At 51.7% G+C, this 23,274-nt stretch overlaps 9 protein-coding genes across 9 annotated transcripts; 5 read left to right on the top strand and 4 right to left on the bottom strand.

The window, feature by feature from the left end:
* Window positions 1–335: 335 nt before the first annotated feature.
* Window positions 336–2,339, top strand: J4E82_005373 (uncharacterized protein; the record flags this gene model as incomplete). The annotated part of the gene is made up of 1 exon (XM_051731640.1): window positions 336–2,339. The coding sequence occupies one exon, from the start codon at window positions 336–338 to the stop codon at window positions 2,337–2,339; it is 2,004 nt and encodes a 667-aa protein (XP_051588598.1).
* A 3,264-nt stretch (window positions 2,340–5,603) lies between these two features.
* On the top strand, window positions 5,604–5,897 carry J4E82_005372 (uncharacterized protein; the record flags this gene model as incomplete). Its single annotated transcript, XM_051731639.1, has 2 exons — window positions 5,604–5,740; window positions 5,792–5,897. The coding sequence occupies 2 exons, from the start codon at window positions 5,604–5,606 to the stop codon at window positions 5,895–5,897; spliced, it is 243 nt and encodes an 80-aa protein (XP_051588597.1).
* A 1,699-nt stretch (window positions 5,898–7,596) lies between these two features.
* J4E82_005371 (uncharacterized protein) lies at window positions 7,597–8,601 on the top strand (the record flags this gene model as incomplete). Its single annotated transcript, XM_051731638.1, has 2 exons — window positions 7,597–7,860; window positions 7,927–8,601. The coding sequence occupies 2 exons, from the start codon at window positions 7,597–7,599 to the stop codon at window positions 8,599–8,601; spliced, it is 939 nt and encodes a 312-aa protein (XP_051588596.1).
* Window positions 8,602–9,195: 594 nt separating this feature from the next.
* J4E82_005370 (uncharacterized protein) lies at window positions 9,196–10,425 on the top strand (the record flags this gene model as incomplete). The annotated part of the gene is made up of 2 exons (XM_051731637.1): window positions 9,196–9,280; window positions 9,389–10,425. The coding sequence occupies 2 exons, from the start codon at window positions 9,196–9,198 to the stop codon at window positions 10,423–10,425; spliced, it is 1,122 nt and encodes a 373-aa protein (XP_051588595.1).
* A 455-nt stretch (window positions 10,426–10,880) lies between these two features.
* On the top strand, window positions 10,881–12,181 carry J4E82_005369 (uncharacterized protein; the record flags this gene model as incomplete). Its single annotated transcript, XM_051731636.1, has 5 exons — window positions 10,881–10,905; window positions 10,958–11,218; window positions 11,274–11,588; window positions 11,641–12,053; window positions 12,128–12,181. 5 exons carry the CDS (start codon window positions 10,881–10,883, stop codon window positions 12,179–12,181), a joined length of 1,068 nt encoding a protein of 355 aa, XP_051588594.1.
* A 203-nt stretch (window positions 12,182–12,384) lies between these two features.
* J4E82_005368 (uncharacterized protein) lies at window positions 12,385–13,154 on the bottom strand (the record flags this gene model as incomplete). Its single annotated transcript, XM_051731635.1, has 3 exons — window positions 12,385–12,933; window positions 12,979–13,062; window positions 13,119–13,154. 3 exons carry the CDS (start codon window positions 13,152–13,154, stop codon window positions 12,385–12,387), a joined length of 669 nt encoding a protein of 222 aa, XP_051588593.1.
* Window positions 13,155–13,835: 681 nt separating this feature from the next.
* On the bottom strand, window positions 13,836–16,688 carry J4E82_005367 (uncharacterized protein; the record flags this gene model as incomplete). Its single annotated transcript, XM_051731634.1, has 11 exons — window positions 13,836–14,142; window positions 14,198–14,301; window positions 14,367–14,765; window positions 14,817–15,131; window positions 15,229–15,256; window positions 15,320–15,548; window positions 15,594–15,614; window positions 15,679–16,100; window positions 16,167–16,271; window positions 16,350–16,396; window positions 16,680–16,688. The coding sequence occupies 11 exons, from the start codon at window positions 16,686–16,688 to the stop codon at window positions 13,836–13,838; spliced, it is 1,986 nt and encodes a 661-aa protein (XP_051588592.1).
* A 1,263-nt stretch (window positions 16,689–17,951) lies between these two features.
* On the bottom strand, window positions 17,952–19,486 carry J4E82_005366 (uncharacterized protein; the record flags this gene model as incomplete). The annotated part of the gene is made up of 4 exons (XM_051731633.1): window positions 17,952–18,311; window positions 18,336–18,618; window positions 18,686–19,234; window positions 19,287–19,486. 4 exons carry the CDS (start codon window positions 19,484–19,486, stop codon window positions 17,952–17,954), a joined length of 1,392 nt encoding a protein of 463 aa, XP_051588591.1.
* A 744-nt stretch (window positions 19,487–20,230) lies between these two features.
* J4E82_005365 (uncharacterized protein) lies at window positions 20,231–21,876 on the bottom strand (the record flags this gene model as incomplete). Its single annotated transcript, XM_051731632.1, has 4 exons — window positions 20,231–20,314; window positions 20,370–20,959; window positions 21,005–21,494; window positions 21,562–21,876. The coding sequence occupies 4 exons, from the start codon at window positions 21,874–21,876 to the stop codon at window positions 20,231–20,233; spliced, it is 1,479 nt and encodes a 492-aa protein (XP_051588590.1).
* Between the last annotated feature and the right edge of the window lie 1,398 nt (window positions 21,877–23,274).

The following is a 23,274-nucleotide window of genomic DNA, read 5'->3' as shown; positions in this document are numbered from 1 at the left end:
TGGGGTTGTGGCGAGTCTACTGTTGAATATGCATCTGTGACAGCATCCTTATGAATTGCATCAATCACCCTCTACAGATGAGCTGTCCTTTTCTTTCAAGTACAAGCACTCCTGTAAATGGCAAGCGTCCAATCAATTGGTCTGTTCCTTCTGTATCATATTCCTTATCGACGACACGTACAGCACAGTGATTATCCTGCGTTACTGTTTCCCTGACTATGCTCGGATTCCGAACAGCGTCTACTACAAATCCACAGACAGGCTTCGTTACTCTCTCTTTCTTTCCAAAACGCCTACCAAAATACGGCGGCGGACCCCCACAGTCGAACTACGAAATGGATTTCTCCCGCCTCCAGGCTATTATATCCGAATTCAACTCTACAAACAACAATGTAACCAGCACGAGCGTGCCATCAACAGTACTAGAGATGTTTGTTCCAGGCTACAGCACAATCGCTCAACTAACATTCCGCTATCTGGGTTTCGACATCGGCGTCTTTGTCACGGGATGGCTTGTCCTCTTTGGCCTGTATCACGGAGCCATCTTTACTTACGGCCGAGCTTACGACTATTTCACCGTCTACTACACGTCGTCCGTCGTTATTGACGAATCCGATATCCTGTACGACCACGTCATGAGCTGGATAGCGGTGCAGCACATGCCGACATCTAGTAGACGTCTGACTGCAGCTACCCGCCACGTTCGCGGAGTCGAAGACGCAGATGATAGTGACGACGGATTGGATGAATATGGAATTTTCAATAATGTGAAGTGGGCGGGCAACATACCACCAGTATATCAGCCCAGTTTCGGTGACTACAACTTTTATCACCAGGGTCGATGGTTTAGTTTTGCGCGTGTCAAGAAGGAGCAGACTGGTGGACGGAGAGACAGTTACGATGAGCAGATTGTACTGTGCTGCAGAGGGAGGGGAACTGAGCCTATTAAGCAACTGCTTATCTACGTCAAAAGGTGGAGTCTTAACAAGGCAAGTACAACTACATCGATTTATCAAGCTCCAAATCAAAACGGTCGCGGGGAGCGGTACTGGAGACGTCAGTCTAGACGCTCGTCACGGCCACTTAGCACGGTAGCTCTAGACCAGCAACAGAAAGGCAGGATCGTTGCGGATATTAACGAGTATCTCAACCCTGCCACGGCGCGTTGGTATGCCGCACGTGGTATCCCTCATCGCCGTGGCTATCTCTTCCATGGGCCACCAGGAACAGGGAAAACATCGCTTTCTTTTGCTCTAGCTGGCATATTCGGTCTGGATGTGTACTGTCTCTCTCTCAACGACGGCATCACCGAGTCCGAGCTGAGTTCCTTACTCAACGAACTTCCTCGTCGATGTTTCCTTCTCCTTGAAGACATCGACGCTGCGGGTATTCGGCGTGAGGGTCTTGCATCTCCCGTTCTAGCTATCGATGATGCCACAGTTGTTCTTGAGGCACACAAGATTGGAACACAGGACAAGCCAGGTATTACACCATCGAAAGCTCATAGTATTCTTGCGTGGCCTCTGATACTAGTTCGGTTGCCCTTCAGTCTCTTCAGCCGGTTTGCGAAGCAGAAGGAGCCAGTAAAGGACCCCGCACTTCCAGAATCTCCAAAAAAGTCTGCGCATAAGGCAGTGGCGAACGTAGCCGAAAAGTCACTTTCAGAAGCAACGGATAAGCCAGTTTCAACAGAAGTCTCAAGAGGAGGTTTGGGCTCCATAAGTCTAAGTGGACTGCTCAATGTCATCGATGGTGCCGCTTCCCATGAGGGTCATGTGCTCATCATGACTACCAATACACCAGACAAGCTGGATGACGCTTTAACCCGACCGGGTCGCGTTGATCTCCAGATCGGCTTCACACTCGCCACGCGCGATCAGATCCGCGACATGTACATGCGCATGTTCAACGCCGACACCGCCATATCTGAGATTACCCCTGAGACCGAGGTCGCTATGGATAATGGAATACCCGCAAATGCAGTCGGAACCCACGAACTCCTCGGTATCTGCCTGCCCAAGAAATCCGTTGCCGCCACCCTCGAGCTAGGCAAGCTCGGGGAGATGGCACAGCATTTTGCTGATGCCTTACCCGAGAAGATCTTCTCGCCTGCGGAGGTCCAAGGCTATTTGCTGATGCACAAGATGGAGCCAAAGAAGGCGATAGAGGAAGTGAGCAAGTGGAAAGATGAGATGCTTGAGATGAAGAAGAAGAAGAAGAAGAAGAAGAAGAAGAAGAAGAAGAAGAAGAAGAAGAAGAAGAAGAAGAAGAAGAAGAAGAAGAAGAAGAAGAAGAAGAAGAAGAAGAAGAAGAAGGGAAACAAGCTTGTAGTTACTTGATGAAAGGCGGAAGGCAGAAACAAAGCACACTGCAAGGTTCGCACTATGTTTATAGGAATACCGGGTCCATGTACCTTTATCAACATCACCAAGGGTGCCTTCTTTAACAACGAGGGGGCTCAGGTGTCTCGATCAAGATTGCATGCGCATTGTACTGTGGCCTACGCATTACAATGTTACCAAGATGCTGGCTTCTCAACCTCTGTATACTAGGTATCCATGTATAAGCAGCTTGAGAAAGGATGTGTTGTGTATTGTGGTTCATTGAGGCAAGCGGCGGTACGTCGATGGCTGGCTTTTGTCAACGAGATGTTGAGACGAGGCGATTCACCAGGAAGAGCGAATGCTAGAACCGAAGAGATCGCGGGCTAAAGGCGCAGGCGCTGGAAGGTACGCCAACATAAAGGTATTGTACCAGAGGATTGGCCGTCTCGAGTCGTTCTGTGATATTGTGAGGATGTGTGTACGACAATGTCTCTACGCAGATTATCACCGTGGTACGTAGTCCGTATCTGGTCTTTGACGCTCAGGGAGTAATGAGACTGGTGCAACTGCGATGACCGAGATCTGGTGCATTGATTGTCGTTGAACGGAGCTGTGAAGCAGCGTCTCAGGCCGTAACCCTGTCGCATATTGTTCTTCGGATTTCCTCGCTGCGCGTCATCAGCACTCCTGTACGCTTGCGCAAACCCACCTTTGCGTTGCGCAAAGCAAATTGGTGGCTTGCAGTCTCCCCTGCGGAAGGATGCTAGGTGCATCGGCGTGCTACACCTGGCTCACGAATCCTGCATCCAGCAGAAGTGCGATTATGTCATGTCTGAGTGGCTTTCCTGTCCTCAAAGCTGAGCAGCTATGTCATACTTGGGTCTGCATCGTTAAAGATGCTCAGGCGAAACGGATAGCTCGCCTGATGACGAACGTCTGCTGGGGCAGTCAAATGTGGTGGTGTGTTTGTCGATCGTTTTCGATGACGATCTATTTCGAGAACAGTTTTCCTGCCACCGTTTTCAATGAAATAAGCGACATGACATCATATGTGGGCAGCGAGAAGATGGTCAGCGCTGTATTGACCGGTAAGGGTCTCGAACAGTTGTAGGCAATATTGGACGAATCTGGAGCACTTTCGCAATGTGGTAGTTGCTCTGTGAGTGACGTGGGTAGGGCCTCTTGCGTCAGTCGCGTGCATCCGACTCAGAAAACGTCAAACTCCACTCGAAACGTCAGTCAGTCAGTGCCGATGCCGATGGACTCGGCACACGTTCCGGATTGACATGGCTCCTCGGGACAGTTCCACTGGAGGATTAGCATTCATCGCTGATGCAGACCTCGACTCGACGAGTAACATCATAACCCACAAAAGCGTAAACAGCCGTAGCCCCCTGCAGCGTCGCAAGAACGTAGCGAACAGACTAACGGGGCCCTTTAGACGGGGAGCTGCCTTGGTGGGAAGGACGTGGTGTGGGGTGACCACATCCGTCAATGGGGATGAAGATCTGCGGGTTGGCATGACGTTCCGCAAGCACGGTTGGAAAGGGACTAGAGCGGTCGAAGTGGTCCATTTCGATCCTGACACGAACTTGCGATGTACGGCGAGGTTGAGCAGAATCCCAGCGATGAGATTGAGGATTTGGAGATGTGCATTCAGCACGAGTGGTCTAGACGTAGGGTAGCGGCATCGGGGATTTGGAGAAGCGATCGAAGGGGTGTTTCGCAAGGAGGTTGGGATATTCGACTCGATGCTGTCAAAGAGGCAGTAGCTTTTGATTTGACAGGCAGATTATGCAGCATGAAGATCTCTTGCTGTGGGACACAAATTCTGTCCAAATTCTGTCCAAATTCTTTAGATTAATTGCACGAATTCCATTGGAGGATAGGGTGATGATCACAGGCCTAGACATCTAGCCTGTGTGATTTACAGCGAGGGCGTGGATCTCCCTTGAGATGCGTTCCAGAATATACGGCCAAGTCCAGAGGGTTCCAGCCTCGTGACACAGGCTGAGGCTGTCGGTTTGGATACGCCCTAGGCTGCAGCGTAGAGGGCGTGGTCAGACGACATCGTCATCACAACGGTACCTGCGTCTTTGGTGACCACGGCGGAGCGCGAAGACCCTGCATGACGATGTCTGAGGCTGAAAGGAAGCCAACACGGACAAACGTCAGAAGTGACGATGTTCAGCCAGAGTATGTTGCCCGGGAGCGGTTACAGTGGAGGCTATGAACGCAACGGGTGTGCGGTAGCGCGAGACCCTGCTTTTGCGAAAGAGGCGCTAGGCCCGCTTATACATAGCCATGCAGGATTCCCGGGCCTATCTTTGCCGAACTTGGACAAGATGACGTTCTTTGGCGCACGGAAACTTTGGGGCGCTGGAGCTGGGAGGATCTTTCACTCTGCTGGGCCGCATATCTCTTGTGGCATGCGGGTTTCGAAGTTGAGCCATGGCGGCGTCTGACGTCGCTGGGGGACTCTGTGCTCCACGAAGCGCGCAGACAGCCGTGCCGTTCGACTTTTGACATAGCTGCTGCGTCATGGAGTCTGGGCGAGGCAGCACAGCTTCATACGGGCACCCCGAATATGATGACTCTACCATGGGAGAAATAGCAAGTATGCAACATGGGAAATTCGAAATTGCCGCTCGGTGGCTTTCAACAAGGACATTGCGCAGGTGCAGCCGTGTACCGCCTGACCCTTAATCGGCTACACCACTCAACAAACGCGGTACGGCTGTCGTGGGCTGTGAATGGCCAGCCAGCCTTATTGCCAGACAAGACCCCTAAACAGCTTTCCAGGGTGGCCGTCATTGCCGACATCATAAGCAACGTCGTGATCCCTAGGTACTTGACCCGCTCAAAACGGGGATGTCTGTATCGGCGCCTCGTCATTGGTGCAGATACCTGCTAGGGCTAGATGGGGAAGGACCCTGTAGATCTGTGATTGTAAGCCTCGAAGATGGCGGCCCACTAGCGCGCTGGCCAGGGTGGATCACTTCTTTGACCCGACAGTCATGGGCCGATCTTTTGCCATGCGCGGTCATGATGGGGGACATGTCGTTCCGCCCGCCTGTGTTGTGCGTGCGTTGTGAGACGGAAGGAGGGTATATAGTTCGCACCCCGCTTGCTGATTCTCTAGAACGCATCACAATCAGCCTGCTTATCGATTCACATACAAATCCTCGATCTCCAGTACACCCTCCGTACACATCTTATCTTACTTAAGCTTCAAACTATCTCTACTTCACTACATCTTCATACCAAACTTCATCAACAATGTCTGCCATGACCGAGTCCCGCCAGCAAGTCTACGTCTCCGGAGACGGCTTCTCAGAGCCCATGAGTGCTCAACACAACTTTGCCAACAACTTTGACCTCAACGACCCTGAGCGAGCCATGTCCGACTACCAAAGGTATGTTACTATGCTTAACCATGACTCACAACATTCACTAACCTTGATCAGGATCATGCACGAGCACACCAAGCGCCAGCTTAGCACTGCTACAGACTCGGCACGCCGACGAAGCGGCGCTTCATCATCCGACTCAGTCAGCTCCACCAGCTCATAACAATCATCTTGATTGTCATACACAACTATCTATTCGAGCGTCTGCGACGCTATCTGTATTAGCGATGCATTGTCAGAGATCATATTACGATCTATTTCTTTGTCTATGAGAGCGGGAGGCGTGGCGTTTGGGAATTTACATCTGGCTTTCGCCAATGGCATGCACGATACGGTGTTGGATGGATCTAGCGACATCCTGCTTATCTCAATCAATCCAACTTCTCTATCAGGAGATCATCATCACCATACTCAGTTGTTCCACCCGTGTGAATGTTCAACATCTGTCCGCATCCTATTAACTTAACTAATGATATGGCAAATGTTTGGGTGTTGATGGCTACCTAGGTACTATGGATCAAACCTGTTTTCATCCGTGCCGCGTCCGCAGCCATTTCGACGCGTGGACTGTTGCTCGGCGCAACTTTACGTACCTAGGCAGCACCTACGATTCAATCACACCGACTACCGCCTTTACTATACCAGCCACGACGTTCGTTACTTTTGTAGCGCGGTCTGTAGGTGCAGACGCCGACAAGATCTACCACATTCACTTGGCTACAGTTCACCGTGGTTGCAGCGGCTGATGCATCTGAAACGGCTCTCGCATCCGCCCAATCACGTCTGTGGACCCCACCGAAGACCCTCGTTCTATAAAATGCACTAACATCGTGCAGGATCTCTTCCAAGGACCCGTGACACGGAAAGAAAAGCCGCTATAACTCCGACGAGGACCAGGGGAATGGATGGTGTGAAGCTTGGATCTTGGAAGGAAGATACGGGTAGGGTTGAAGGACCGAATGGACTTCAAGTTGTGGTAATGGAGTGTGGGTCCAGGGGCATGCGAGTAAGATTCACATCATGAGGATGTATTTGTAAACAGCTGTGTACTACTCTTGTTTACTACAAAAGAGCGCGTAGTAGGTAACCTGTCAGAGAGCCTCCCATTCCGCTGCTTGTGTTGTCAGCCAAATACATCGCGTTTTGCACTGCACGACCAAATCTTCAAAGACTCTAATACAAGTCCATATCGTATTAGAACATTCGACTAGGATAACAAGAGAGAATGCTTGCGCCTGTCATGCACATGATTCTTCCTTGCATGCACGAACGTGTTTCCACTTCCAGCACGACCCTTGGACCTACCTAGGTGTCCATGGACGACTACGCAACGTTTTTGCCAACGTGTCTATCACTAATATCTTGGGCATTCAACGAGCTGTAGCAAACACAGAATCAACCCAAGTAGCATTGACACTGACTGCGAAACGCAGGTGGTATCCCAGCGATGCTACAAGCAGCAGCTCCCAGAAAACAGGCTAGTGCGTGATGCCCAACAAGAGCTTCAGCCACATAGCAACCAAGCCGATATCGCAAAACTTCGACATCTTGCCCCTAATGAAGGCTCACGAGAAGAGAAAAAGGCAGGTATCATTCTTCTCTCCGCACGTGTCGCCATGCGAGGGAACCTCCAGAAGCAAGTCATACAGGCACGGGCCGAGTGACTTGTCCGGATTGGCCGGATGTTCACGGGTATCTCCACCTGTGACATCGTTGACAAGCTTCAATCCAAACATTCATCAACCACCGGCTGGTCCCCATCAATCGCTTTCAAGGTCTTGCGCTTTATCCTACAAAGCATCCGCATTGTTCATTTGTATTGACTGCGCGCCCTACGTTGTTTGTGTCGCGTCGCTGTCACTATGCGTTCCTTCTCTCTTACCGCTAGTCTCGCCGCGCTCTGCAGCGCAGCACCATACGGACAGCAGACGCCACTGAAGAACATTCTTGAAAACACCGACAAGAGTGAAAAATACACATATCCAACCGATTTTACCAGGGAGATAATCCCGAAGCCGTTTCATAGCCACAACGACTACTGGCGTGATGTTCCCTTCTACTCAGGATTAAGTCAAGGTGCCATATCAACAGAAGCCGATGTGTGGCTACTAAACGGCACACTATATGTAAGTAATTTCGATCCTTATACGTTGCGATAGCATCCAGTTGAAATCTCGGCTCATTCGTTGAAGGTCGGTCATGAACCCGCTGCCTTGACCGACAAGCGCACTCTCCAGTCTCTATATCTGGAGCCCATCCTTGACACTCTGCATCGCCAAAACCCAAGCACTCGATTTGTGCAGCCTGGCGAGCAGAATGGCGTATTCGACACCTCCAGCGGACAGACTCTTTACTTCTTTATTGACCTGAAGACTGCTGCTGACGAGACCTGGCCTGCTGTTCTCGAAGCCTTGGAACCTCTGCGAAGCGGCGACTGGCTGACTACCTACGATGGCACGACTCTGCGCAAGAACCCCGTCACCGTCATTGGAACTGGAAACACCCAACTTTCTGACGTCCTCGCATCGTCTCCGCGTGACGTATTCTTTGATGCGCCACTTGCGGAGCTCAACGATTCCAAGTACCAAGATCTCACAGCCAACGAGTCGCCGATTGCATCTACCAATTTTGCATCATCCTTTGGTGAAGTGCGTAAGCGTGAGTTCAACGATACGCAGCTAGAGACTCTGAGGGGCCAACTTGACATGGCCCATGAGAAGGGAATCATGGCTAGGTACTGGAATCAGCCAGACTATCCTATTGGCACGAGGAACGCGGTATGGCGGATTCTTTGGGACGAGGGTGTCGACCTGTTGAACGTTGATGATCTTGCGGGCGCGGCTGCATTCTGGGAGGGAACTGGTTAGTTGGATGGAATGCATCTTAACCATACAAAGCTATCTCAATATCAGAATAGACATATAAAGGCTTAACGATCATAATTGTGGAAAAGATATTATCGAAGCATGGCACTGCTTAGATCATCGCGTGCGGCGCACGTTCGCAGCTCGCTTAAATCCTGCGGCTCTTGCTCGTGTTCTGGTTCCTGCAGAAGCTGATCCCTGTAACCCCAGATTACGTACTCACCCGAGATTTTCCACATGTCAGTCATCCAAGCAATTGTGTTCTAGATTCCATCTCATATTCGTTGCTTTCATCTGAGACCACTCAGCAAACACCTTCTCCAACCTCCTTCGACAAACATCCTTTATATACGTACGTGGCTGGGCCCGGAGCCGCTTGCATACCTGAGAAGCTATAGCCAGCCTTTCTTTGTTCAGCTCCCGCACATTCGCACCGGAACCCATCGTCAGGGAAGGGAGCTGCAAGCTTGTAGCTGGCTCTCATCAATAACACTATCGCAAGTGTTTTAAAGTAGCTTCTTTGGGTCTCTGGAGTTACCCGCGAGCTTTTGCGACTGAGAAAGAGCTAGGGAATAGGTGTGTTACGTCATAGCGAAGATGTTTCCTCCATCGCAGGGCTTGCGATTGGACATTGATGCCATCAGCCAGATATTTGGCTCCATCAGCATCGCATGCTGGATAGGTATGTACTTTCCGTCTTCCTGCACAGCTATACGTTGTGCGACGCGCTTGCGCCGTATTGTTTTGACATGATTGTTACCTCGGCAAGCCGGAGCTGACCCGTATACAGTGGTTTTTTCACCTCAGATAATTGAGAACTGGAAGAGAAGCTCAGCAGAGGGCCTTTCGGTAGTCTTTATTGTGATATGGCTTCTCGGGGACTTCTTCAACATCATAGGTGCAGTACTGCAGGGTGTGCTGCCAACGATGACCATCTTGGCGGTATACTATACGCTAGCCGACATCGTGCTATTGCTGCAGTGCTTCTACTACAAGGGCTTTACGTTGCGCGATGATTTTAAGAAACCGATGGATGAATCCGATGAGGATAGTGAAGCTAGCGAGCAGTCACCGCTTCTTCCCCACCGTAGGCCGCAGTCAAGTGGCTCACCCTATACAAACGGCAACGGCAATGGGATCGAGGTACAGAGACCGCGCATATCAGACATCGACAGACGCGGCTCAAGCCACTCACAAGGCTCATTCCGCGAACGATACCTCTCTATTGACGGCACGCACCTTTCGCCTGTCACACCGCTCCACGATGACTCTACTATTGCACACCAGAATGGCGCGGTCGCAGCCAAACCTCAGCCGGCCCAGTCCAGCCTGCAAACAATCATCTTCAACCTTGGTACCATCGTTCTTGTATGTGCGGCCGGAGTCTTCGGTTGGTATCTCAGTGCCCGGAACTCCACCGCTCCCAATCAGCCAGATGACCAGGACTCGTCACCCGAATCAACACTGCACTTCAACCTTTGGGGCCAGATCTCCGGCTACGTTTGCGCCGCACTCTACCTTGGCTCTCGTGTCCCACAGCTCCTGCTTAACTACCGCCGCAAGTCTACCGAGGGCATCAGCATGCTATTCTTCCTGTTTGCTTGCTTAGGTAACTTGACATATGTGTTGAGCATCCTGGTCTACAAGCCCAAGTGTGGGGGTCATGTCTGCCAGGGTGGAGAGGGACGTGCTGAGTACGGCAAGTACATTGCGGTCAACATGAGCTGGTTATTGGGCAGCTTTGGCACGTTGTTGTTGGATGCTGGTGTGTTTGTACAGTACTTCTTGTATAAGATGGACGATGACGAGAGTGACGAAGAGGAGTAAAGGCAGATATGAGAGATGCCTAAATTGTACTACTACAAAAGTTTTCGTTACAATATCTTGATGGAGCACGCAGCTGGGGGTGCATTGTTGTACATGCATGGCCTCGCAAATGTACATATGCAGAGCAGTCTTGGCTGGGACTCAGATACGTCGTTCACGAGGAGTCTAATTGGCACCGGAGTTGCGGGACGTCAGTGGGCTTTCGACTTGTCTGTTTGTATCGGAAGCCTTCGCTCGTTGGGGCAAATGGCTGCGCAACATATCCGTCTTGGTACCTTGGGCTGAGCTACGCGCGCGTTTGTAAGATCGGAGTCGTTTGAAATCAGAATGCATCATACTTCAACAATCTCGTGGTCCTTCTAATCTTTCTCATCAACACCTGAATCTGTTGCAGCTCGCACTTCAACCTGCCGTTCACAAGACAACACCAAACCAAAACGTGCAAAAACCTCACCATGCCGAAGAACGAGCATCTCAAAGGTTCCAACGCTCCTTCTCACACGTACAAAAAGTGTTCCATTAATACTCCCAGGGGTCGTCTTCTTAGCCGCCGCCAAAGCAGAAGCTATTATCCACACCTATCCCACACACTTCTACGATATCGAGGAAGCAAAAGCATATGTTGATGCTGCCTGCGAGAAAGCTGACCTCAAGTACATAACTAGCAAGCACATGACAGAGGACGAAATGGAGTATGTGAAAGATAGGGCCTGCTTCATAGTAGCTGCCAAAGCTTTCGGGCAGGGGGAGTTCTATCTAAAGGTCGAGTTAGCTGATCCAAGAGCTTTAAGGAGTATGTATGCCTGGTCCTCTCCTTGTTTTCTGATACCGACACGTACATGGTCTAGCCGCCGTCGAAGCCGACATTAAACGCCTGCTCCCCTTAGTGCCTTATTGGCCGTCAAGCTTCCTCAGTGTGCAGCATGCCGTTCTTCACGTCGACAGGGTTGCACGATGGTCCCGGTTCGTGTATGAGCAATTCGAAGGTGTGGAAGAGAAGAAGTTCCGAGCCTATGTCAACTTCAATACGGCCAGGCATGCTTTCGAAGCAGGCAGGTTTGACATGAATATACCCGGTAAAGGATGGCGGCAACCACAGCGCAAACTCCAAAAGGCTGCTACTACGTCAAAAGCGCCAATTGAAAGGTTTGGCACAATGAAGAGTAGGTCGATCTACCGTCGAACCCTCTGAACTATACTGATGTGCCAACATAGAAGCCATCGAGTTCGACGTACAACGCCTTCTTGTGCTTGTGTCCCCCTGGCCGACGAAATTCCCTTCCCTCAACGCAGCTCGAGATCATGTCTTCAGCTTCGTGAAGTCCACTTCTTTCTCATTCACATACTGGCCCGAGGTCGGCGATCACCGCTTCCGCCTATTTGTCAACTATAATACGGCAAAGCGCGCCTTTGAGCTAGGAAAGTTCAAGATCGAAGTCGACGAGAAAGAAGAAGAAGAAGAAGAAGAAGAAGAAGAAGAAGAAGAAGAAGAAGAAGAAGGAGGAGGAGGAGGAGGAGGAGCAGCAGGAGGAGGAGGAGCAATCCTCATATGTGCAAGCAATGTACAAGAGGTAGCCCAAGAAATCACGATGCCGTCTGTGGATGAGTCAGATGAGGATCCTTTCAAGGTAAGGTTCTCTTCCAGTTGGGTACAGACTAACGTGTTTCTGAACATGACATGTGCTGATTATCTTCACTACAGGATCTTATTGCTGTCCTGAAGCGCGAGAGCATTCTCAAGATAGCTTTTGAGTGAATGAAGCTAGGCGAGCGAGCGTATGAGACACTGGGCAGACTGAGGCTGTGGCATAGTATGTGTTTGTATCAAGAAATATACAGCACTTGGCGTATGGCCAAAAGACGAAGGGACTGATGAAGAAGATTGGTATGTTATGCGATAATTTGGCACTCTCTTGGTATCCTCTAAGTATCTCAGAACCATGGGTTCACATCACACATCTAAATTTCATCACTACCCTCTTTTTCCTCATCAAGGACAGCGTCCACAACATCATCCATAGCGTCCGCAGAATCGTCGAGTGCGATCCCCTTACCCTTGTCCGCCTTTTTCGCCTTCAACTTTGCAATCTCGGCCTCAACACCAAGCTCTACCTCCCTCTTCAACCCTTTGTAGAAGCCCATCTTGAACAGCACTTCATACCACACGAACAAGGGCGCCAGGAACAGGGCCTGGACCAAATTGTCTAGCAGTGCGGGTTTGCGCCCTTCAAACTTGCCATGTCCAACGAATTGCAGTATCCAGCTTACGACGTGGACGGCGACGGCAATACTGTTGACTTTGGTCTTGTTGTAACGCTGCGTGAGGCGGTTGGAGAGGGATGCGAAGGCGAGGATTATGGGGGTGACGGTCACGCCAGCGAGGTTGGGAGAGAGAAGGAGGTAGAGAGCTGAGTAGGTAGCTGCAGCGATGGTGCCTAGGTTCAAGGGGAGGTTGAGGCGGGTTAGGAGGGGGTGTTGGCGGATGGGGAGGGTGGGTGTGTTTGTGCCCTGAGGGGTGAGTAGTGGTCAGCGAAGGAAGACTAGGCAACGTACGAAGAGAATGCCTGTCGCAAGCAGGACAGGCACGCATGCTATGTGGATGGCGACGTTTGTTGGCTCGCGGTGATATGCGCCATACTGCTCTTTCGCATTAGCTGATGCGCATCTTTTGAGGGCTGCACGGGTGCCATTACGAAGACGAGGTTCTTCTTCAGATCAAAGACTGGCATCTTGGACAATCTTGAGGCAATCTCGGTGCTATGTTGCGACAAGGACGGGAAAGTGTTGGCGAGGCGGCGGCGGCGCAGAGGCTGTATAAGGGCGTGCCTGAGATGCGGGGAAGATGGCGGAGAGAAGCGGATCCGGCGACAAAGCCAAGGGGTAAGGTATCGTCAGCTTCAATCAAAGGACAGAAAAGAAAGAAGGTGTATCCGCAGAGTCTCGCGATCCTGGCGCTATACGATTACTGACTATCGGCCCATCCTCACGGCGACTGCTGCCATGGCTGAGCTGGGGGGTACAGTGCATTGGCTGGTGGCTAGCTCCCTGCATGTCGAGGCAAGCTGCCGAGGCAGTCGCTGTCAGGGCAGCCCTTGACGTTTGCCGTCGCATCCCGGATACCCGTTTGCATGCTTCTCAAGTGCATGTGAAAGTCACAGCAGATGACACTAGTATCCAGGCGCGCTTGAGCAGCGCGTTTTTGTGGGGCTGCATGACGATTGGCGTGTTTTCAGTAGTGGGGATACCGACGACACCCTCCACTTCACTCCTTTGTGTATTGTTGTATCAGGGACAAACTACAACGCTGACCACAACCAGCACGAGGGTATCAAACTAACGAACGACAAGATCTGATGCCACCACGACCGCCAGCCTACGAAAGCCCTCACTACCTTCTAAGCAACAGCCACCTACACCTGCTTCTCGCCGCGAGGCGACGCCTTGACATAGGCATCTGGCTTAGCCAGACCCTTCTTGCGAAGAATGTACGTATTCCAAGCGTAGCTCATCTGCGCCGTCACGCTCACAGGGGGTCGTTGATCGCCAAATTTATACAGCTGAGGCTTGGAGAGACCCTTTTGCCGGAGGACGTACGTCTTGAACCACCAAGGTAGATTCTGACCGGCCTGGTATTTCATGTGCGTGCGCGTGGGAACACCAAAGACATAGTCGAGCTCTTCGAGTGTTCGTTGTTTAGTCTCAGGTAACCACAAGAAGCTGGTCGTCTGTCAGATGTACTCTGTTTTGCAAAATGGGTTGGATATCGACTCACATCATGATGAGAGCGACAACGTTCATACCGGCGTAGAAGCCGAATACTCCCTGAGGCTTCATAACTTTGAGCATACGAGGAAGTGTAAGCGACAGGACCGCTGCCTAGATTTTGGTGTACCAAATCAGTATGGGTCCTACCATGCAGTTCGTAAATCCTCGTTACGTACCCAGAAGTTGTTCGTAGCCACAGCCCACGACATTCCCACTTCACGATGGGAGAGCGGGAATACCTCGGCTGAGTATGTGAAAGGTACTGGTCCCATTCCAGGAGAGTAGAAGGCACCAAAGAGATACACGAAGAAGGCGATCAAACCCAGATGCGCGTCACTATCCTTGGGGATGTAGTAGCACATCCCAGCTACGAGAAGTGTCCAGAACATATTCGGAAACGTGAACAGGAGCAGTCCGCGGCGACCGAAAGTATCGATTGTCCAGACAGCAGGCCACGCGAAAGTGAAGTTGACAAGACCGAAGCCAAACGACGCAATGAGAGCTTCCTTGTTCGTGGCTCCTCCCTCTGCGAAGATCGTTGAGCTGTAGAATGCGATGATGTTGATACCGCACATCTATCTTTGTCAGCTACCATCTCTGGTATAAGCTCTTCTCCACTTGCTTACCTGCTGCCCTATCATAACAATACCAGAAGCTTGCGTCGCTCGACGAACGCGCGGAATAGTGAACAACTCTACGAAGCGTGTGAAGAAATTTGATTTGGGGTTAATCCCAGCTTCACGGATCAAGACCTCTTCCTGCTCCAACAAGCAGTGGGTGTAGTAGAGGTCACGTGCAGCTTGTAGAGGAGTATTCCGTAGTCGGAGGAAGGAGCGATACGCTTTGGCGTATTTGCGCTTTTTCATGAGCCACCGAGGACTTTCGGGTACGAACCAAATGCCAATGCAGAGAGGTACAGCAGGGATAAAAGCAGATCCAAACTGCAGACGCCAGGAAATTGCCCCAGTATTCTATATTCCATCAGTAACCGCAACACGTAGACTTACAATTACTCACCATAACAGCTAGATTAGCGACCGTCCCTAGGAAGATTCCGAAGGCTGTCCTGTTGTGCGTGTGCGAAGTCAGTGTATGTCTCACATGCAGTTGGTGCAGGGACATTTCTCACCATATCTGCCACGACATGACGAGTCCACCACGCACACTAGCTGGTACGTTTTCCGCCGAGAAAACAGGCACAGTAACTTCCTTGAGTCCCATACCGACTCCAAGGAGTACGCGACACACAGCAAGCTGACCCCACGTCTGGCTCAGACCCATACCGAAGGGTGCCAAAAGTGAGAAGATGGCAGCGATGAAGATGGTACCACGCCTGCCGCAGAGTTCGTTCACCGGATCTACATACATCAGCAAGAGAAGGTAGAAATGCGACGGCAACTTACCAGAGATCCAGGCACAGAAAACTGCAGGAGTGAAAATGCAAAGTCAGTGTATGCCAAACAAGCATGTCAAAATTCCTATACATACCAGCAATAGCTATATAAGGACAAGCATTTACGAACCCAATAATCCATCCATTCTTCTCACACGTTCCCGCCGCCTCACACACAGAGCCAGAATCTGGGATGCCCAAGGCCTGACCAAAAGTCAAATTAGCCCCATTAGATCCCGTTTGGTCCCAGCCCTGGATAGCAGCTGCGATGGAGTTGAGGATGATGGTAAAGTAGAGTGTCCGCGGTAACTTGAATCGATGCGTAATCTCCTCACGGACAGCCGTACGGTCTGCTTCGTCTAGTTCTTCGAGTTCCTCGAAGAGGGCGGGCGACTGCGCAAGAAGGGCGCCTTTGACAAGGAGCGGTTCGACGTCAGTCAATTGGTGTTCTGTGGCGAAGTCGTGGACGTTGGCTATAAGTTGCTCGCGCGAAATGTCAACGAGTGGGTTTTTGATTCTGGACTTGTCAGTATAGGGTGTTCAGATGAATAGCGATCAGGCAGTTCGTTATGGTAACACTTACTCTCCCTCGAAATTAGCAGTGAGACGAGCGACGCTCTCTTTACGCTTCTGCTCATCATCGAAGATGGAGGCTTTGCGCTCGTGGTGCTCATCCACTACCGCTGGTCTGAAACAAACATTGTCAGTACATTTCGAATTGTACATTACGTCCTATCTCATTGCACTATAAGACATGGTAGCTTACTCGATCTTGATCTCCTTGTCAGGCTCCGACATGGCCAAGACAGGAAACTAGACGTGTACAATAGAGCTTGATGTCTAAGCCTGGGTTCCCCAAGGCTAGGCGAAGATCACTTCACAAGCCTCTAGCAAGAGACAGGAATATGGATGAAGAGATTGAAAACAACTCTAGCAAGAACCTCAAGCGACATCGCATGCTTATATTCCCATGTTGCCAGGGCTTGCCTCCATCGATTCCAAGAGCTGGAGTTTCCCCGTCTTGGGTTGATGCCAATACCATTGCTCATCCATGCAGCTCATACCATTCATACACAAAACCGCTCAAGACGATCACGCGGTACATGGTAGCCAGCCAATAGCGCTATGGAGCGGTAGACCAGGGCCAATAATCACCGCATCAAAGCTCAATGTTGGGCGACTTCGGTGGCTGCAGCATGGTAAGACCTCTTTCTTGGGTGGTGGCTTGGCCTAGCTTTGACCATTGTTTCACGCCTTGGATTTCTTGAGGTGGTGAAGCCAGCGATGCGAGGCTGATGCCGATGTTGCGATCCGTGAGGAATCCGGATAAAATAATCAGGCGCATCTTCGGCGCTTGTTCAAGCCAACTGTCATTGTTGAGCATCGTGGCCTCTAGACCAGCTAGCGTAGTAGTGATAACAACAATAATAGAATTTGTAGATTTCAATACCTCTCAGGCCGAAGAAAAGGCGAAGCACCACAGGCACAGTCGCAGCATGCCTTGTACACAACTACACACCATCTCTTTCGCAAACAAGCCATATATTACGTGTCTGGCTTGGCTTTTCTCAGCAGATCGTTCTTGGTATAACGGCCAAGCTGCGCATCACGCTCCAGCTGGAGCGATAAGAAGGATCTGACATGACGGGATGGTGCAATGCAACACAACACTCATGGCATATGCATGCACGTCGAGCAGATTCCGAAAGCCTGGTAGATGAGCGATCAGCCCACCCAGCAAATGCTTTTGACCGGTGCGTACTGCGGCCGTGTTCTATCGCATGTGAAATTCTGTACTAGTACAACATACGGTCTCTTTTCTGGCGCCGATGATTCCAAAGTTTAATCAAGAAAGCGAAGCCGTCTTAACATCTCCACTTCATCGGAGGCTTTGCGTGATCAAGACGAGACGAAGAGGAGGTTGTTTCCCCGCATTCTCGCTTGGCTCGACCCAATCCTTGCATGTGCGCCAACCGTTCTGCCTTGGAGTGCGTTCTTGTGTATTTCTTGGATCTGCGGCATGGGTTGTCAGCAAGGCAACAAAGATCGAGACTTGCGCGTGATCGCTCTAGTGAGCTAGTATAAATCGAGCTATCTAGTCGTTTGAGACGCCTGTGTAAGCGCTTCCAATGCAAAGCATCGTATGCGGTGTGCCTATTAGGATCATGTATATGACAGGGACCAGTGTGAGCTTTTTTTTTTTTGGACGAAGATATATGTGAATGGATGAAGCTCTTAAGAATTGGTATTTCAGCGCGTCTTCGTAGCCGGTCGCGATGCGGGCTATATCTACTAGCACAATATCCCTAGTCAGAGTTTGTACTAGTTGGTTCAGCCTCAGCTTGTGCGCCCGTCCCAGCGTTGAGCTTCACGTCTCTGTAGGAAACGTTGCTGAATCTCTATCGTGCGCCTGCTGAGGAGCGGGGCCGAGAGACGAACTTGCAGGCTGCATCTCCAATGATGAGTTACTGAGCCCAACCCCTGCTGTTACAGATTGCTCGTCCGACTGCGGAGTACCTGGCTCGGTCCTTTCTTTTCCAAGTGCTGAATCCATTCCCATGTTCCCCAACGGACCAGGACTGTGATAAGTCTGCAAGAATGTCTTCGCCTTGATGATCTGATCCAATGTTTCCTCATCGTGTCTCTCGTCTGCATCTTCCAAGCTCGGTGTAAAGCTGTCTTTCAGTTTTTTAACCTCGTCATTATCTTTCTTGTGCCCAGGCGTCGTCTAAACTCCGGAGGCATATCCTACCTCCTTCTGCTTCCCTTTGTCTGTACTATCGCTTGTGTCAGCACTCCCGGCGAAGGCCTGCTGGATAGGAGGTCTTGGTTTCGCTGCGATATCGAGTTCGGCAAACTTGGGTCGCACCTGGAAGATGTTCACACGGGCAGCGTTGAATACTTGTTCGGAAGGTGGGATGGCGACTGCGAGATTTGTGTTTTCGGTCAGGCGTGTGATGAAGAACATGAAGCGACCGGTTTTGATTTGCATTTCTGCAAAGTTTGCGCTACCGGCGGGGATATTTGTGTGTTTTCTATGGGAAGCGGCTGGTTAGTCTGGGGTTCTCACAGGTGAGATGAGTGTAAGGAATTTGTACGTACGCCATGCTCTGCTTGTGTGTCTTGAGGATGCTTGAAATGCGCTCGAAACGATCTGTGAAGGGATTTGATTCTTCGGTCTGTCTTGTGACATGGGCAACAGTGAGACATGTCGTCCGCTCATACAGAATGAGTTCTCTCGCATCGATGACCTCTGCCAGCTGTTCCAGCAGCGCCTCGATGGTGCCCGCGTTGGGGATCAGATAGTAGATGATCTTCGTCCAAGCCTTGTATAAGCTCTGATCCCAGATACTGGTCGCAAAGAACTCGACAGTGTCTTTGAAGCCTTCACTAGCCTCGCGGATGTACTCGGCGCGTTCGTCGAACATGGCTTGGCGAAGGCGGGCTTGCACAAGATCCATCTTGTGTATGAGGCAGAAGACCTTGGCGCCGGGACTGCACTCATGGAGGGCACGTATGATGTTGGAGTAAGAGACGACATCGGCTGCGAATTCGCGTGATTCGATGTCGAAGACGAAGATGAGGACAGCGACGGAGCCGAAGACGTGGTTCCTAGATTGGTTGAGATAGTTCTCGACGAAGCCGTCTTGACTGCGGAGAGTTAGTTCGAGTCATCTTGTCGTCTCACGTATGGTGGGCTCACCCTCCACAGTCCCAGAGATTGAGCATCAGGTTTCCCATGAACTTGATATTGCTGTGCTCGACGTCGATTGTCGCGCCCAGCCTACGGACGTCTTTGGCGACATAGTTGCTAAACACGATGCTTCTCATCGACGACTTGCCAGCCCCGCTCTTGCCCATCAGCAGCACCTTGCGCTGTTTCTGCCGCTTGATCGAGTTCATCGCGATAGCCTTGACCGACAGTAGAGAGGAGCTACGTGAGAGCTGTGAAGAGGCGGGTTGTGCGCAAGTAGCCTGACGGTAGATTTCGAGTCGGTAGCGAAAGCGGAGTGGTAAACTGATAGTAATACCGAGCCGTCAGGTGGAATTTGGCGATGGGATGACGTACTGTAAACACCTGCTTCGGAGCTTTGGCTTTGGCGCGCGATATTTGGGGCCCTGCACCAATCTTTGCTTGGCAGTGGGGCACTTCCGCGCTCCGCATTCCCATCACGCGCGAATGCGATTGCCATCCTTGCTTTTGGCAGTCTCGTAACGGGTACGCGCGTGTTAGTCTTTCACTCGTCATCGCCATCTACTTGGGAAACTGTCGTGGTTGGGAGGCACACACTCTCATTCAAAAGGCTTTGGTACATAGCTACATGGTCGAAGATTCCAAAAGTCATGGTAAGTGAGGAATTATTACAACATAGGAAATGGATAGCTTAGACTGCCAGCGCTTTGGAGATAAATAGGACATAAATGTGGCTGGTGCGACGAAGCAGAAGGTATAAACAAGAAGCCGTGCCACCAAATGCGACCGTCAAGATCGTGTATCATAAATCCCACCCACTTGGCCATAATTAGAAGGTACTGGTGCGGCATGGGCAAGGGCACCCTCGTGGGTATCGGATACGTGCTTCCGCTGCACGATGTCTGTATGTGAAGGAAGCGAAGGAAGTGCGGAATAACGAAGAAAGGGGTATCTTAGAAAACAGTGCCGTCCGAGAGGATCATGATTGGCGGCTCTTTAGTGTTGGGCCGCGACACTTCAGCAATCTCTCGACCTCCCTAGTGTTGCGAGTCAGTTTCATCCAGAAGAACATTTGAGTGGCGTCAAGCTTACCTTCCAACTACCAGCTTCGAGCATCTGCGCCAGGTTCAGCTTATCTGACCCGCTCAGACCCAGTAGGTTGTTTACGTCGACTAATAGATCGTCGAGTAGTCCGACTGTGACTGCGCGCCATTCGACCACTACATCGTCGTCGGCGGTAAACATTGGTACAACTTCCATGCTCGGTTGGCCTGTTGCCTGTGCATTGCGTTGGTATTGCGCGAGACCGCGTTTCTGATCCTCAGGCTTCAGTGTCAAGAGGCCGACGTCGATGAACAGTCCACCGTTTCTGTATTCTGGCAGCCCGGTAAGGAGTTCTGCGCCAGGGAAATGAACATGGAGGAGCTTGGTCATGGGGACCATTAGTGAGTAAGTCATCCATTGGGTTAGTTTGTGGAAAGGCACAATGTTTTCCCACGGATGAGTCGGGTGTGATGGCATGACTGAGCAAGGCCATGCGTCGCCCATGGGTACACCGTCGATTTGAGTCCTTGTGGCTGGCCAGATGGGGGTCAAACTGTCCATGAGGGTATTCCAAAGAGTTGGGAGGGGTATGATGGGGACTGATGATGCTTGCGTGGTTGGGTGCGAGAGAAGGTAATCTGACCTTGTTAGCCAAAATCACGAGACTTGATGGCCATGCATACCGAGCATGTTTCCTGGTCGTGCTTCGAGGCCAAAAACTTCTTGGTTCTGGAGCGCTTCTGCGAGACGCAGCAGCAGGCCAGTGCGACCCTCGAGGCCATCGATTGGGTTTGTGGCGTTGACCTGCAGGCCACGCGCCACTGTTGCGACGTCGAGCTTCTTCAGCCCCGCACTGTCGACCTGGTAGGGTTCTTTGGGATCGCTGCTGAAAGCGCCGGCCTTGAACATCTCCAGACTGGCGACGGCGAGGCCCTCGCTACGGCGGTAGATCTTGCCCGACTCCTTGCTCTTGTACTGCCACTTGGTGCCTGCACCTGCATCGAGGAGGACGGAGACGAGGAAGAGATCTATGAGGCGGCGAGTGCGCTCCTGGTTGTCGACGGTCGACGGCCATGTTGCCATGAGCTGATCGATGCGCGGGCGGCCACCAACATCAAAGTGCTGCCAGCGGCCGTGAGGCGGAATTGAGGCGTAGTCAGGCGCATAGTCGCGCTGCAGGCAGTGTTAGAGCGCGCTGTCGGCCAACATGGTATCCTTGCGCTCGCAGAATGAGGCTTACCTTAATTATGGATACGACAAAGCTAGCGACATCTCCAAACTTGCTCATGTCGACTGTGAAGTGCTTGAGCTGATTTTTCTTGGCCTTTTCGAGCACCAGCTTGGAGCGCTCGCGGACGGCGTAGATGCTGCGCAGGTAGCCGGCCGGGTCGAGAGTTGGATCTGGGGCCTTTGGCAGAGGGACGTCTGGGAAGCTGGTAGGCCGGGAGCCGTTTGGAGTGGGTCCAGGGGAGCGCAGGGAGCCATTGGAGCTGTTTGGCTGGCTGCCGTTGGGGGAAACCTGGGGCTTGGAGCCCTTGCGATTGAAGAGACGCATTGGAGGCAGCGGCGACAGAGGGCGAGGTTTGCTGGCGAGAGGAGCCTTGGTGGTGAGGTTTGCTGGGAAGTAGGAAGGCACGTTCAAGTCGGGCGAGGTTGCTCGAGAATGCGGCGATCGTTCTGTCCAGAGGCCCGCGCTTGCTGGCAGTGCGGAACCGTTACCGGGAGATCCCTGGACAAATAATCCGGAAGCGACTGCGCTGGTGGAGCAAGGGAGTCGACACGTGCCGATGGAGAAACCTTGTGTAGACACTATGCGTAGTCACCACCCGCGCACTCATCAATTGCAAATCAGCTGCAGGAGGAATCGAGGACAAAGCTGCGAGAGACGCAGGAGCAAGTCCAGACGCGCCGCCTCCAGTTGTATACTACAGTCGTCTCCACCCTGGCAACCATAGTCTCGCCGACCGTCTGCCCCTTGCTCTTCCGCGTCAATGGGCGGCACGATAGACGACGCTAGTAGCGCAGCAATAAACCCTTGGAGCGTCGTCCTGTTCTGTTCCGTTCCTGAACAGCAATTCAGCTGGAGGCCCGACTGACGTATATCCTACCCACACCCGCGCCTTTCTCGACGCGCTCCCGACACCTGTCCACCCTGCAGGGTCCCGACTGCTCGTCGCGTCTATTGATGCGAGGTCGCGGTTTCTTCCATTCAAGGCATAGCTGCTGCCTCTGTACCTGACCTATGAACCGTTCGCTCCAGCTGCGACCTCTGCGGCACGCACCACATCCCCCTTGTGGTTAGGCCCATAGTATTTCTACCAGGTATCGGTCTTGACCGTCTTCAGGCTAGCAGGCAGCGTGCATACACCAAATGCAACCTCATTACCAGTTATGCTATTCTCCCACGACGCCCTTCTCCGTCGTCTCTGCTGTCTGCAAGATCAGCATCGCTATCCACACTCGTCCAAACCTAGATTCTTGCACATAGCTTCTCCTGACATGGACCCTTTACTAATGCTATGCCCAAAGCCCACAACCTGAGTCATCTACCTATCGCTTACGTCGGGGATTGGCGGGTGGTCAAGTCTGATACCGTGGCCGCGGGTTCGCGGCTCGGCAAATCCGCCATGTTGCCTGAGCGCCGAGAGTATCGACTGCCCTCCCGCCCAGGCACGAGCTGGCTGTTATCATCAGCCTAATAAGACACCTTGCACGCGCAATCTGATAAAAATATTTTCCATTACTTCCAACCTTCTGCACAACTGCCGAAAACAGGCCCATTACTTCACACCCAGCGACACTAAGGGCTCGCGGCTTCGGTTACCGTGCCGCCTACGAGTAATGGATGAAGGCATCCCTTCGGCCCGAGTCAGATGTGACACCACGGATCCAATCCATCTTGATTCGATGCGGAAGAGAGAAAGCCTTGCAAAGCTTTGCGTTGACCCTCAGG

Source organism: Alternaria postmessia (genome assembly GCF_024291825.1).
Source record: "Alternaria postmessia strain BMP 2775 chromosome Unknown scaffold_28, whole genome shotgun sequence".
NCBI classification, from domain to species: Eukaryota; Fungi; Ascomycota; class Dothideomycetes; order Pleosporales; family Pleosporaceae; genus Alternaria; species Alternaria postmessia.
Note: the sequence above shows the minus strand (reverse complement) of the source record. Positions and strands in the feature narration are given on the sequence as shown.